General features: G+C 46.3%; 2 protein-coding genes across 3 annotated transcripts; both read left to right on the top strand.

The window, feature by feature from the left end:
• The first annotated feature begins 2028 nt into the window (after positions 1-2028).
• On the top strand, positions 2029-5867 carry LOC119267265 (F-box protein At2g05970-like). 2 transcript variants are annotated; one of them, XM_037548630.1, is made up of 3 exons: positions 2029-2312; positions 3449-3511; positions 4557-5867. In XM_037548630.1, the coding sequence occupies exons 2-3, from the start codon at positions 3492-3494 to the stop codon at positions 5623-5625; spliced, it is 1089 nt and encodes a 362-aa protein (XP_037404527.1). In that variant the 5' UTR covers positions 2029-2312; positions 3449-3491; the 3' UTR covers positions 5626-5867. The 2 variants fall into 2 exon arrangements, with proteins under 2 accessions (XP_037404527.1, XP_037404528.1); XM_037548631.1 differs by having other exon boundaries at positions 2029-2345.
• A 124-nt stretch (positions 5868-5991) lies between these two features.
• LOC119267266 lies at positions 5992-7140 on the top strand. Its single transcript, XM_037548632.1, has one exon. It carries the CDS (start codon positions 6246-6248, stop codon positions 6786-6788), a length of 543 nt encoding a protein of 180 aa, XP_037404529.1. The 5' UTR covers positions 5992-6245; the 3' UTR covers positions 6789-7140.
• Positions 7141-12634: the final 5494 nt, after the last annotated feature.

Here is a 12634-nt window from a genome sequence, read left to right as displayed (position 1 = left end):
CGACGCATCAACCCCGACCCAATCAAAATCGAAAACCAGAATATCACCCCTCTCCCTCTCCGTCCCCGAGATCGACGTCGCAAGGACAAGAAAAAAGATGAACGTCGCTGTCTAACGCGACTCTTGCTGAGCGGCGACGGGCTCAGCGAGGATGGTCGATGGGAATCCATTGGCCGGCAGCTGTGATCTGTGAATGACGCAGGATCCATTGCCCACTTCTGCAAATGGTGCGTCTTATCTCGGGTAACAGCACCACGATCACCTACCCGCGTTTACTGAAAAGTGAGGTCGCTCGTAGCACGACCACGAATGCTTGTCGCCGATATTTTCCTCCGAGTGCCAGTCACTTTCTAGACTGCTGGTCAATAGCCAACCATGGTCGTCTCAATCTTACCGTATAGAGGGGGAACTGCATTTGCATCAGCAAAACAGTAATTTTTGAGAATAGGTGATGAGTGAGATTTCATTAAGATGTTTTTTTTACTATACTAGCAAATACGCCCATACGTGGCATCTCATCCTATTTCCTAACATCGACCGTGTCGGTTACATTGTCCATCTATTCACGACGAAGTTGATTATCATGCTCTAGCATGCCCTTTTCATGCTCCCTCCTTGCACTGACTTGTAATTTTGCGAACTTGATAGTGCTTGTCGGAGGATGACGTTCGTTTTCCACTAGCACGTTGAGTCCTCATCCTGGACTATGCCAGGTTGTTCACATGGGGCGATTCGGGTTACGGGCATCGTCGTCGCGACTACAAGAGACCACATGAAAAACCTTGGACATAGGCGCACGAAAGGGTAGTTAATATTATAGTAGGTGATGTTACACAAAAAATGTAATCTCCCGAGCTGCCATTCCTGTGCGCACCATCGGCTGCCGACTTCCGTGACGGAGGTGCTGGGACCGCGTCGTGCCGCCGTGCCAAGGGGTGCCCGACGAGCCTTCACGGACGACCAAGACAATGGTTGCAACCCCGACGAGCGGACGACGAAGCTAGAACCAACATTTTCTTGTTGCAACTGACCGAAGCCAAAGCTGGAACCACAGTTGGCTTTTGCTTCAACCAATAAGTGAGCTGAAACCACGACTAGTTTTTGCTACAACCGCATTGTTTTTTTGCTACAGTCGGCGTCACTATTTGCTACAATCACCGGAAGTGCAGTTTTGTGGCCAGCGGCAACAAATGGATGCAGCTGGAGAGTTCAAGAAGCTGCAACCGGGTTGCGCAAAAGCTACGACCGGTAACAAAAAAGCTTCGGCGGGTGGAGTGACATGTTGCATCCAACGGCGATGAATTTGCAACCTACGACCAGGAAGCTGCAACCGGTAGATTTAAATGATAGAACCGTATGTGTACGAAGCTACATCCATGTTATCCACAACTACAACCCTATCTAGGGTTGGTACAAACAGTTGGTTTTTCCTACAACCGTCGTCATTTTTTGCTACAACCAGCGAAGTTTTTTGCTACGTCAATTCAAATGCATTGACAGATGCCGCTGTTTGTGCAATCCCGTGCAACAAGTGTCGACGGCCAAGGCGGCAGCATCAAGTGCTGCAACCATGGAGCTTCGACAAATTGAAGTTGCAAACCGGTCGACGGCGGGAGTTTGCAACCTGTTGGCGTCGAATCTTCAACCGGAATTGATGAGCAGCAGAAAGTACTTCGATGAGCAATGAAGGGGCGACATTACGAGGCGTCGCGGTGCGAGCGGGCGGCAGCCACTGCCCTCGTCGGAGCAGCACACGGGTAGGCAAAGTCGCGTGCCACCGAGACAAAGGGGCATTTCCCCCGTGTACATGAGGATGAAGAAGATGAAGTCACGATTAGACGGTTCTGCGTGGTCGAATCGCACGGCTGCTAGCCGACCGGCCGAAACTTGGGCCGGCCGGCCGGCGCCTAGCACTCGCCGAATTATTATGGTAAAAAAAACATTTACAGAATGTGCCAGGTCATCCGTCCCAGGCCGGCGACTCCTTGACCAGAACAACCGCGTCCGAACCTCCTCTCCCCACCCCCCGCCACCATCCCCCCGCCCCTCGAATTCTCCTTCACAGTCCCCACTTCGCCCCGCACTGATCCGACGGGGGCCGTCACGGCCGGCGACCGCCGCGTACGTGCTTTCCCCCACCTTATCCTCGGGCCCCGCACCGAGTCGCGCCGCCACAGCTTGAATCGAGGCCGCCGTCGAACCCTAGCCGCCGCCCCTCGATTCCTCTCCGACATCGACATCGACATCGGCGGCGGCACGGAGGCGGGATCCAGGCGACGTCGCGTCGACCGGTACCCCCGCGTATCACGGTGGTGAGCTGAGATTCCACGCCCTCATATACTCATGTACGCGTGCCGTATCGATCGATTTCAAGTTCCGCCGGGGAGTTCTGCGTTTGATTTGGCGATTGAAGGACCCATCCTAGGTTTTCTAGTTCCGACCGGCGATTTCCTTGGTGTTCTTTTGGCGGCGATTGAAGGACTGCCCCGAGGTCGTCTAGTTCTGGTCGGCGATTTTGTTGGTGGGGGCGGGGACGCGTTGATTTGGGGGGTTTTGGTAGGGTTTGGGGGTTATAGATGTTTTAATCGGATTTGCTATTGCTCCTCTAGATGAGAATTAACAAAGCTACATCTAACCCCTACATCATTTGATTAGTCAAACAAGAAAAAGAAAAGAGAAAATTCCCACGAATCTCCGTGTAAAACCAAATGGTGTAGGAGTTAGATGTCACTTTGTTAGTTTTATATCTTTGATTAATTGATCGAGCTTTGGTGTGATTCCGTGGCCCTTCCAAACGGTTCGTTTGGTATGTAAGAAGGATTGTGTATTTGTGTTGTTTAATAGAACATACTGTGGTCGGTCCACGGTCCAGGGGATGTGCATAAACATCTGTTCATTTAGACGTTCCAATGATAAGCACAGTTTAAACATCAAAGGAGCAGTGTGCCCTATTTTCCTATTATAGTTTCCATCTTATCATGTAATTGTACTGGTGTAGGGCTTGTCCAATGGTACATGTGTTGGAGTTGTACATCCCTTGTAACAAACTCCTCTAAACCCCCCAAATATCAATGAAAATGCTGGAGATCTGGTAACTGAGGTTGCTGATATTTAATGCCGCTGTTAATGCGGCAGTCGTACTTGCATATATGTACATATGGATTTGTTTCAATTGTAATTTCCATGAAATGTAGTACATGTAGGTCATCTGTGGTTGGTGATCTGAGTGTACGTGCTGCCGTGCAGCAGCGTAAGTTTATATGTAGAGTGAAGGTTTTCCTTACATTAGAGCTTCCGTGATAAAAATTTCAAAAGGCACTCCTCCCTGACTCCCTCCTGTCTATTCATGTTGTATCTTATGTCTTAACTTGTGCGACACTGCACCAGGATATGTTGTTTCCTCTTCCGCCCATTTAATTCAGTTTATGATGTTGTGATGTCACTGCAGTTGAGTTTGGATCCTCTACATCAGCTGAAGTTATTGTAGTAGCATGTCCACGAAGGAAACAAGGTACTATTAATCTATTATCACTTACCAGAATTTTCTGAACTATCGATTTGTGCATTCGCCATTCTGTTTAATCACATATGAAACTCTACGAAACTGTTCAATCACATATGGAGTTCTACAGTCACTCAACTTAGTTATGGGGTATTCAAGTTTAGACCCGATCTTGAGCTCAGTGGTGTTTAATCTGCTTGATTAGAATGAAGGTCTTAAAGCAGTGTGCATAGTACATACTCCCTCCATCCAAAAATTAGTGTCGCCGTTTAGTTCAAATTTGAACTAAAACCACGACACTTATTTTGGGATGGAAGGACGGAGTACTATTGTTTTCTCCTGTGCTTCTATTCACAGATTCTGAAGGGGAGCCTTGGCGCGGTGGTAAAGCTGCTGCCTTGTGACCATGAGGTCACAGGTTCAAGTCCTGGAAACAGCCTCTTACAGAGATGTAGGGAAAGGCTGCGTACAATAGACCCAAAGTGGTCGGACCCTTCCCCGGACCCTGCGCAAGCGGGAGCTACATGCACCGGGCTGCCCCCTTTCTATTCACAGATTCCGACTTGACCATGTTTATCCATGAGCTGGTATTTTAATCAGCATATTGAACTGAACTGTAATATTATCTTATCAAGCAACATTCGATCCTTACCAACATTCTCTGATTGATCTGCTTCCCGTCACTGCTATTTCATGTTAGCTGCTCTCTGGTGAATGGTCTTTGTGAATAGCTGGATAGTTGTTTTCATAAAACTAACCTTTAGGGTATCGTCTAACTTGTTACATTAAGGTTTTCCTTATTGAACTTGGGTTTTCTTATTTACTCCCCTTTCCATTTATCAAATCCCAAAATTAAATGAGCTTAAATGGATGTATGTACTGATGCTATCTGTACATATCAGAAACTGTTATTTGACTTGGACATGGCTTGAATGCCTTCGTTGTGAAACTATTTGAACGCTTCCACAAAGATGCAGCAAGAATTTGGTGTCTTTATTAGCATTTGTGTCATGATTCATGAAGTACACTGATACAGACAAGTTCTTTTTTTCAGGCTTAAAGAAGTTAATTCTGTTGGGATGAAAGATTGGGCTAATATTCAGACTGATATTGTTGGTCTAATTATAAAGAAGCTTGGCATTCCTGACTACATCAGATTCCGTGCTGTATGCACGTCATGGAACCATATCTGCAAGGAAGTATCCAACCATCCACGGGTGGACCCATGGCTGATGCTCCCCACAAAGGCGCTTGAAGGTGCTAAATTTTTTAGCTTGCCTGAAAAAAAGAGTCAAACCATCCATATCCCGAGTGTTGCCACGATCTTTGGATCCATGTGGACTCCGGTTGGTTCATCCCATGGTTGGCTTATCTTCTTTAGCCCGCCACAGGGAACCATCCAGTTGGTTAATCCCATCAGCAGCACATCGTTCCAACTCCCCTCAATCGGAAGGAAGCACCTGTCCAAGGCCATGTTGCTTGACATGAGTGAGAGCAACTTCACTGTTGCTGTCATCCATCGCGACCAAAAAGGATACCAAGTGACACGCAAAGGAAGTAAAAGCTGGTCGTTTGTCGATTCAAAACACATTTTGGTGGATGTCTTCAAGCACCGAAGGCAACTTTACACCATTGATGTATATGGCACGGTCGAGGTGTGGGCAGAGCCTCCCCGTTCATGGCCAGATGATGACTTCCCCCAGGTGGAACCGCATATGCACAACCTCATCCACTACCAACACCAGAAGTTCAACTGTCTGGTGGAGACCCCGTCCGGAGACCTCATAAGGGTCAAGCGCCAGTCGCAGAACAAGTTTGCGCTGTGGGTTCTCGACAGGGAGACCTCTTCCTTCGAGCGGACCAGCGACATTGGGGAATTTGGGCTGTTCGTCAGCCACTACAGCTCGTTCTGTTTCCCGGCCAAGGACCATCCGTACCTGAAGGCAAACTGCGTCTACTTCATCGACGGCTACAACAACATGTGCGCGTTCAACCTTGAGCATGGGACCAAGGAGCTCGTAGAAGCCCTCGAAACCGCTGCCCCTGCTCAGAGTCAGCAAGACTTTTACGGGCGCCAGCCTCGAGCAGAGCCGTTTCTATGGTTAATCCCTTCTCTGAAGTGATTCAACGTGTGCGAAGCTGAAACTGGCGTGTACCTATATCCTAGAAACCGGTACTCTGAACCACTTACGTATAACTAGTATAAGTATTGGACGTATTCCTGGTACTTTTGTGGCAAAAACCATATGGCTGAAGTTTGAATTGAGCAGCCGGTCGTTGCGTGTGTTTGTTTTGTATATATAATATATGCAACTGGCTTGTGTTTTTGGACAAAGTTGTATTACTAGTCCTGGGTTTGGCATTCTCCCTCCTTGTCCCAGGTGCCAGTGACACATGCAGAATATCTGGTCGCATATCTGTGTGGCAGTGACATGAGCAGTGCATTTCCACGAAAAAAGTCTGTACTCTCCCAGGAGTAATTTGGTTTCTTGCGAATTTGGAAGTAACTTCCACTCGGTCAGGAATTCAGAAGCCGGAAGTGTTGCCGTGAGCACCCAACGCGGTTGCCGATTATCCCCGCTTCTTTCCCCGCGTTTTCCGAGCAGGTGCAGCCGCTCTGTCCAATATAAGCCAACCGCATCTCGTCCCGTGTCGAGATCAACCCAACGCGTGCGTAGCCATTCCCCACTTTCTCAGGCCACAGCGGCGGCACCAGCTCGATCTCGCCCGCGACCACCGCGCCATGGAGGCGGCCGCGACGTCCTACCCGGTGGCGCGGGACCCGCCGCCGCGGCCGGCGCCGCAGACGGCGCAGCTGGGCGGCGGCCCGGCGGCGCCGGCGCGCGGCGGGTGGGCGCGCTGGGCGCTGTGGGCCGTCGTGTCCCTCGTCCTCGCCGCCAGCTTCGCGTGGGGCGTGTACCAGGCGCGCCACCGGCCGCGGAGCCTCGCCTACGTCATCGTCACCTACTACCTCCTCGCCGTGCTCTACTGCTGCCTCGGGAAGCTGAGCCTGCTGCGCCGCGACGACCCGGCGGCGGCGCCCGAGCGGCGCCGGGTCAGGCTCGCCGTGTGGGTCGTCTCCGTGGCGTTCGCCAACGTCATCGCGGCGCGCGTCGCCGACTCGATGCCCGACCGGGGGCTCCAGATCGCCGTCTGGGTGGTCCTCGCCGCCGGCATCGGCGTCGCCTTCTACTTCTTCTTCGTCCGCGAGGGCGCCCGCGATGAGGTCGCCGGGCAGCGAAGGGAGGCGGAGCTCCACCAGGTGTCCCCGGAGCAGAGGGTCTGAGGCGAGGCGAGCTCGAGTCAACTCTGCCATGGATGGATGGAAGATGTAGTATAGCCATTGCTTCGTTTTTTCTTAATTGTGTAAACTTTTTTTTTAAAGCTTGTTATTTTCGGCGAGCTGCTGTGTGGCTGTGGCTGTCAGTCGACACTCGACGACGTGCTGGGGTTCGCTGGAATCACTGACGTGTGGGGCCGCAAATCAGCTGGCCCGCATGTCAGTTTTACACTAGGTCACCTCAGCCAAATCTGAACGCCATACTCGGTGTAACATTTGTTTTCTTTTGCTGTAAAGTTTGACCGACGTGTGTATCTATTCGACCACGTCTTCGTACTGCTGATTTTTCGGTGCGTTATCTCTTCAGGGCAAGTAGTCCGCAAGGTTTGATCAAGGGACTGTCTATTTGACATTTGACTGTTTTACAATCCAGTAACATTCACAACTGTTTGTCCCAAAAGCCCCCAACCGGCCATTGCATATTTCCTTTTATTTCGGGATAAACGGGTCAGGCAGAACCCTGACCCGGTTTCAACTAAACCACACCACCACCAATCCTCGCTGCACCGCTGGACCACAGCAAACAGCTCGCCATGAACTTGCTACTCACGGAAATCTCCAGCCCCTCCTACATAACATCATAGAGCTCACCTAACACACATCACAAAAGGAAGAAACAAATCAGGCCGATGGCCATGGAAGAAGGGTGGGAAGAAGAACAACGAGCAGTTCAAAATCAGATAAGGCAGGCAGCCATGAGAGAGAGGGATGAATCTGGAGAAGGTGGAGGTTTACCTAGAGACAAGCGTGAAGGAAGAACAACAACTAGGCAATTGGGGAAATCCCAGGAAAATCAAAAGGTCAGGCACAAAAACTACTGCTACCCCCTAGTACTTCAACTCTTCACCCGCTTCACCTCTCTTACAAGAAAAATCCACAAAACAAAGGCGTCAGAGAAACTACATACAGCTTAAGAAACAATCAGTAGACAAGAACTATATACTCTGGAAATAATTCGTCACTAGCAGTAGATAGAACTTGGATAGTTGTATAATTTACACTGCAAGCACACATAGTGCCTGGATTGACTCTGGAAAGAACAGTAGCACACCAAGAATTACACTGAAACTGGCTAAAACAGACCAAGGATTACAATGCAAAATCCCCTAGTAATTACATAGTACTCTCTCCGTCCTATGATGTAAGACGCTTTTTGACACTAGTGTAGTATCGGAAAACGTCTTACATTATGGGACGGAGGGAGTAATTCCCAGTGCAAATTGCATAGAAATTACAGTGGAAATTACATAGAAAAATACAGTGGAAAATTGCATATAAATTTTAGTGTATCAATGTAAGAATGCATCAAAACTTACATCGGTAGAAACCTATTGTATTTACACTGTTAAGATACTACTGCTAATTGTACTCTTACTGACATTCCTTTTCCAAAAATGCAGATTGGGAGCACGACAAGAACAATAACAAAAGATGATCTACTATCAATGTCACAGGAAGATATCATCCTAAATGTGAGTACCAAAACCAGTAGCAAAACACTTGCATGAGAATGATCAGTACATGAAAAAGAAAAACTCACACACAGATACATTGCAAGAGTCATTTTCATTTACTGCGTTCCTACAGTCAGGCATTATATACAAGATAAGAAACTAACCCCCATAAGTCTCAGCTGAAGACGATTTGATTACTTAGCTTCCCCATTTGCAATTCATTAAAAACTATTTTTAGTATTACTATTACATCAAGAATTCTGGTTTAAAAACATGTCGCATACAGGTACATTCGGCTAATGGTACAACACAACTGAGAGTGGAGGAGTCCGGTAACAAAACACAAAACAGCAAACAACCCATCAGTACATTCTACAGTAAGACTAATGAAATGGAGAAAAATTCATGAATACACAAAAGTAAGAGAGAAATTTACAACTTCAGTATTCTTGTGCAGACATTTGAAGAACTGGAAAACGAAGCTACACGAAATGAAGAAGGTGTAGAAGAGCATAACCCGTGGCATGCAGACCTGTTTGGCACCATGAACTTGGAACAAGTGGGTACATGAAGACAAAATTTCAGTAAGATACATATCATAAAAGTTGAAAACTAGTAAGAAAATTATGACTGAGGCGAAATGCTAAAAAATGCAGGTAACTAAGGATGACCCTAGTTCAGCAGCAACACAAGCACACAACACTTGCCAGAATAATGAAGAAAGAGAAAGGCCAAAAACAGACCACTCACATGAACAAGATGACAACGAATACCTTGACGAAGAAGACACTGAAAGATTCCTGCAAAATGAACAAGAGGCTGCATCAGAAGGCAATTTGATGAACACTAGCAGCAACTTCAAGCCACACCTAGGCATGCAATTCAAAACAAAGGAAGAAGGCCAGGAATATATCAACTTCTACTCCAAAATCGCTGGATTCTCAGTGGCAGCACTAGCAGCATCAAGAACAACAAGCAAAAAGAGGAACAATGAGGTGACCAGAATAACTATGAAGTGCAACAAGTGGGGAATTAATGAAAAAAAATAAAAAGAAGCCAAAATTCAGGAATTACATAACTGAAATCAATGTAAATACACTGCAAAAATGGGGGAATATACACTGTAGATACAATGTAAACCATCATAATTCTAGGGGAAATTACACTAGAATCAGGGGCCATATAAATGTGTCAGGGATTACATAGCTAAAAACATTAAAAATACACAGTAACTCGTGTAAATTACACTGGAACTAAGGACAAATTACATTGAAACTACATGATGAATTACACAATAGTTATTGGGAAAAATAAATACAGATTAATTCCACTGAAGCTACAAGATGAATTACACAGTAATTCTTGGGCAAATTACACAGTAACACTACAACATGAGTTACACAGTAAGTCTATATTGAATTACACCCGACAACTACAAAGATGAATTACACTAACAACTACAAAGATGAATTACACAGTAAATTCTATATTGAATTACACTGAAACTGCATGATGAAATTACACAGTAAATTCTATATTGAATTACACTGAAACTGCAGGATGAATTACACAGTAATTCTATATTGAATTACACTGACAACTACAAAGATACATAGTAATTCTATAGTAAAATTACACTGAAACTACATGATGAGTTACACAGTAAATTACACTGAAACTACATGATGAATTACACAGTAAAAATGTGGCAAAATACACAGTAAAAACTACTAATTCTAGAGAGAGAGAAACACTGAAACTATAGGCTGAATTACATAGTAACTACCGTGCAATTTGCATAGTATATTACATTGAAACTATGGGGATTACACAGTAAGTCTGACACAAAAAATACACAGTAAAAACCTAGTAATTCTAGAGTGAAAAAACACTGAAACTATGGGCTGTATGGGATGAATTACATAGTAACTACAATGCAATTTGCATGGTATATTACACTGAAACTGAGGGGATTAGCAAGTAAGACTCAGGCAAAAAATACACAGTAATTCTAATGTATGCCACTGAAACTCTAGGGTTACACATCAACCCTCGGCACAACCAAAAGATACAAACCTGCATCAGATACACAGTTACCAGGGGCATTGCAGAAAGCTTGAAAAGAATACATTGCAGAAGCACATAAAAAACACCCCCAGGCAACTAGGAGGAACCTAAGTACATCTAAACTACGAGGAACATATGCACTTGCAGGACAAAAGGGGACCTGCAACAGAGGGCATAGGAGGAACCTAACTACATATAAACCTACCGAAATCCAAACATATACAGACCCTAGAACCAACACGGCCAGAGGAGGGCAAACACCCATCTGCCAGCAATCAAGCGAACCACCTACCAACGCAAAACTGATCCATACATCTATCTGAATCACAAACTAGTCACGCATGAACCTACCACGAGCAGAGGAAGAACTCAATGGCGGACAACACGAAGCAGACAAGGAACTATGGCGGGACAACGTGAACCATAACGAACCACAAAAACTACAAGCACCTACCATGAATCTACAGCACCACGGCCCTGGAACACAACACACACCTACCACGAACCCTAACAAAATCACATCAGCAAACTGACCTCCTAGATCTGGAACCTATACACCGAGAAATGAACAAAAATCATGCGCTCGCGAGAGAAAATGAGAGACCAACCAACCGCAGGAGGCGAGAATCAAAGAGAAATTGGAAAGGAATCAAGCTCCACGGGTGGGGGATTTGAGAATCGACATGAACAGAAAGGAATCGCCTCCGCCGCCCGAGCGCGTGTTCCTCTCTCTGCCTCGCTATCTCCTCTCTCCCTTGTCGCTATAGTACCGCTCAAATGAAAAGGGAAAACCACGCCCAGAATTCAAATAGGACAAAAACCGGAAGGGGCGAAGGGGAGGGGCGCGAAGCGGTAACGGGCTAGGACAAAAAAACGGACCCGATAGAAAAAACAAGCCCAAAGACCAGACAGCCAGGCGCGAATCTCCACGCAACAGCGGACGGCCAGCGATTTGAATGTTCGCGAATTGAAAAACAGTCGACTGTAAAATAGCAAATCCGTTGATCAAAGTCAAGCTTTGTAGAGTTTGACTAACTTTATATTAAAAAATATAAATATTTATAATATGAAATCAATATTATCAGATGCATCATGAAATGTATGTTCATATTATATAGCTTTAGTATTGTAGATGTTCATATTTTTTTATATAAATTTAGTCAAACTTTATTCAATTTGACTTTGACCAAATTTTATATGCGGAGTAAAAAAAAACGAAGGGAATACAATAGTCTAGATAGCATCCGTCTATAGCAGCTCTCCATGTCATCTGTAGGTAGCGGTATAGATAGCTTATACAACAGACTGTCTTTCTAGTTGTCTATAACATTCAAAAATGAGAAAAACTCCACAAGCTCAGTTCCTAATTAATCATTCCAAATGCAGGACCATCATGCAAGTAATTTGCAGAGAGTCATGCCACCATGCGCAGTGCCGGCTCCGTATCACGCAGCTTCCACGAAGACGAAAATTTGTAAAATCAATTAAGAGAGGAAAATCTAGAGAGACGGAGAAGAGAATGGATCGACCCCAATTCATAGCAGTCACATGCATCGCAAGCTGAGCTACCAGAGATTTGTCCATCCTTTGAATCAATTGCTAGCCAGATCGGAACACCGGACTCAAATCTGAGATAGGATATTGCGGTTTTGACGAGGAACTCTGACATACTCGTGAACTGGTGGTGGTGCCGGGTTGCGCCGCCCCCGCCGCGCCTTGTCGCAGCCTTTGCCCCGAGTATCACCCGCGTCGGTGACATCAAAGCTCCTCATCGACTAAACGTCAGGCTCGAGCAGCAGCTCGTCGGGCGGGGCACAAGGTCTCCTCATCGCCGCGGGTGAGGATTGGGATGCTGGATCCTTGCGTAGAGGAAAAATCGGGTCTACAGTTGGAGACGGCCTCGTACAATGGTAATAAGCCGTCGATAGCAGCCGATCTTTCAGGACTAAAGACCGTCTGCATTTCTACCGACGGACTCATTCTCTTTCTTCCTTTTCTCAACTCCACCTCATCTAAAATCATATGTGGCTCTCGTTGCAGACACCTGACTGTATAGCGTTGTACATGCCCTCATACGGGCCCGCAACATGGTGACATCGAGCAAGTAGGAAAACTGTAAGTCAACCTCAAAATACAAAGCTCAAATGCACACCGCATGCGAATTTGGTTTCAAAAGATGTGGTGTGAGTTTTTTTTAAAGATGTGGTGTGATGTGTGTCGGGTGGCGTTTGTAGCCACATCTCGCGTTTTCTTTGTGTGCACTTTGTGTGT

This window comes from Triticum dicoccoides, chromosome 3A (genome assembly GCF_002162155.2).
Source record: "Triticum dicoccoides isolate Atlit2015 ecotype Zavitan chromosome 3A, WEW_v2.0, whole genome shotgun sequence".
NCBI lineage: Eukaryota > Viridiplantae > Streptophyta > Magnoliopsida > Poales > Poaceae > Triticum > Triticum dicoccoides.
This window is presented reverse-complemented; position numbering and strand designations above follow the sequence as displayed.

What these genes read in the sequence shown, in the direction of transcription:
- LOC119267265 (XM_037548630.1), top strand. Translation starts at nt 3,492, where the DNA reads ATGTCCACGAAGGAAACAAG. An exon ending in ATGTCCACGAAGGAAACAAG is followed by an intron (nt 3,512 to 4,556) that starts GTACTATTAATC and finishes TCTTTTTTTCAG; the next exon opens with GCTTAAAGAAGTTAATTCTG.
- LOC119267266 (XM_037548632.1), top strand. Translation starts at nt 6,246, where the DNA reads ATGGAGGCGGCCGCGACGTCCTACCCGGTGGCGCGGGACCCGCCGCCG.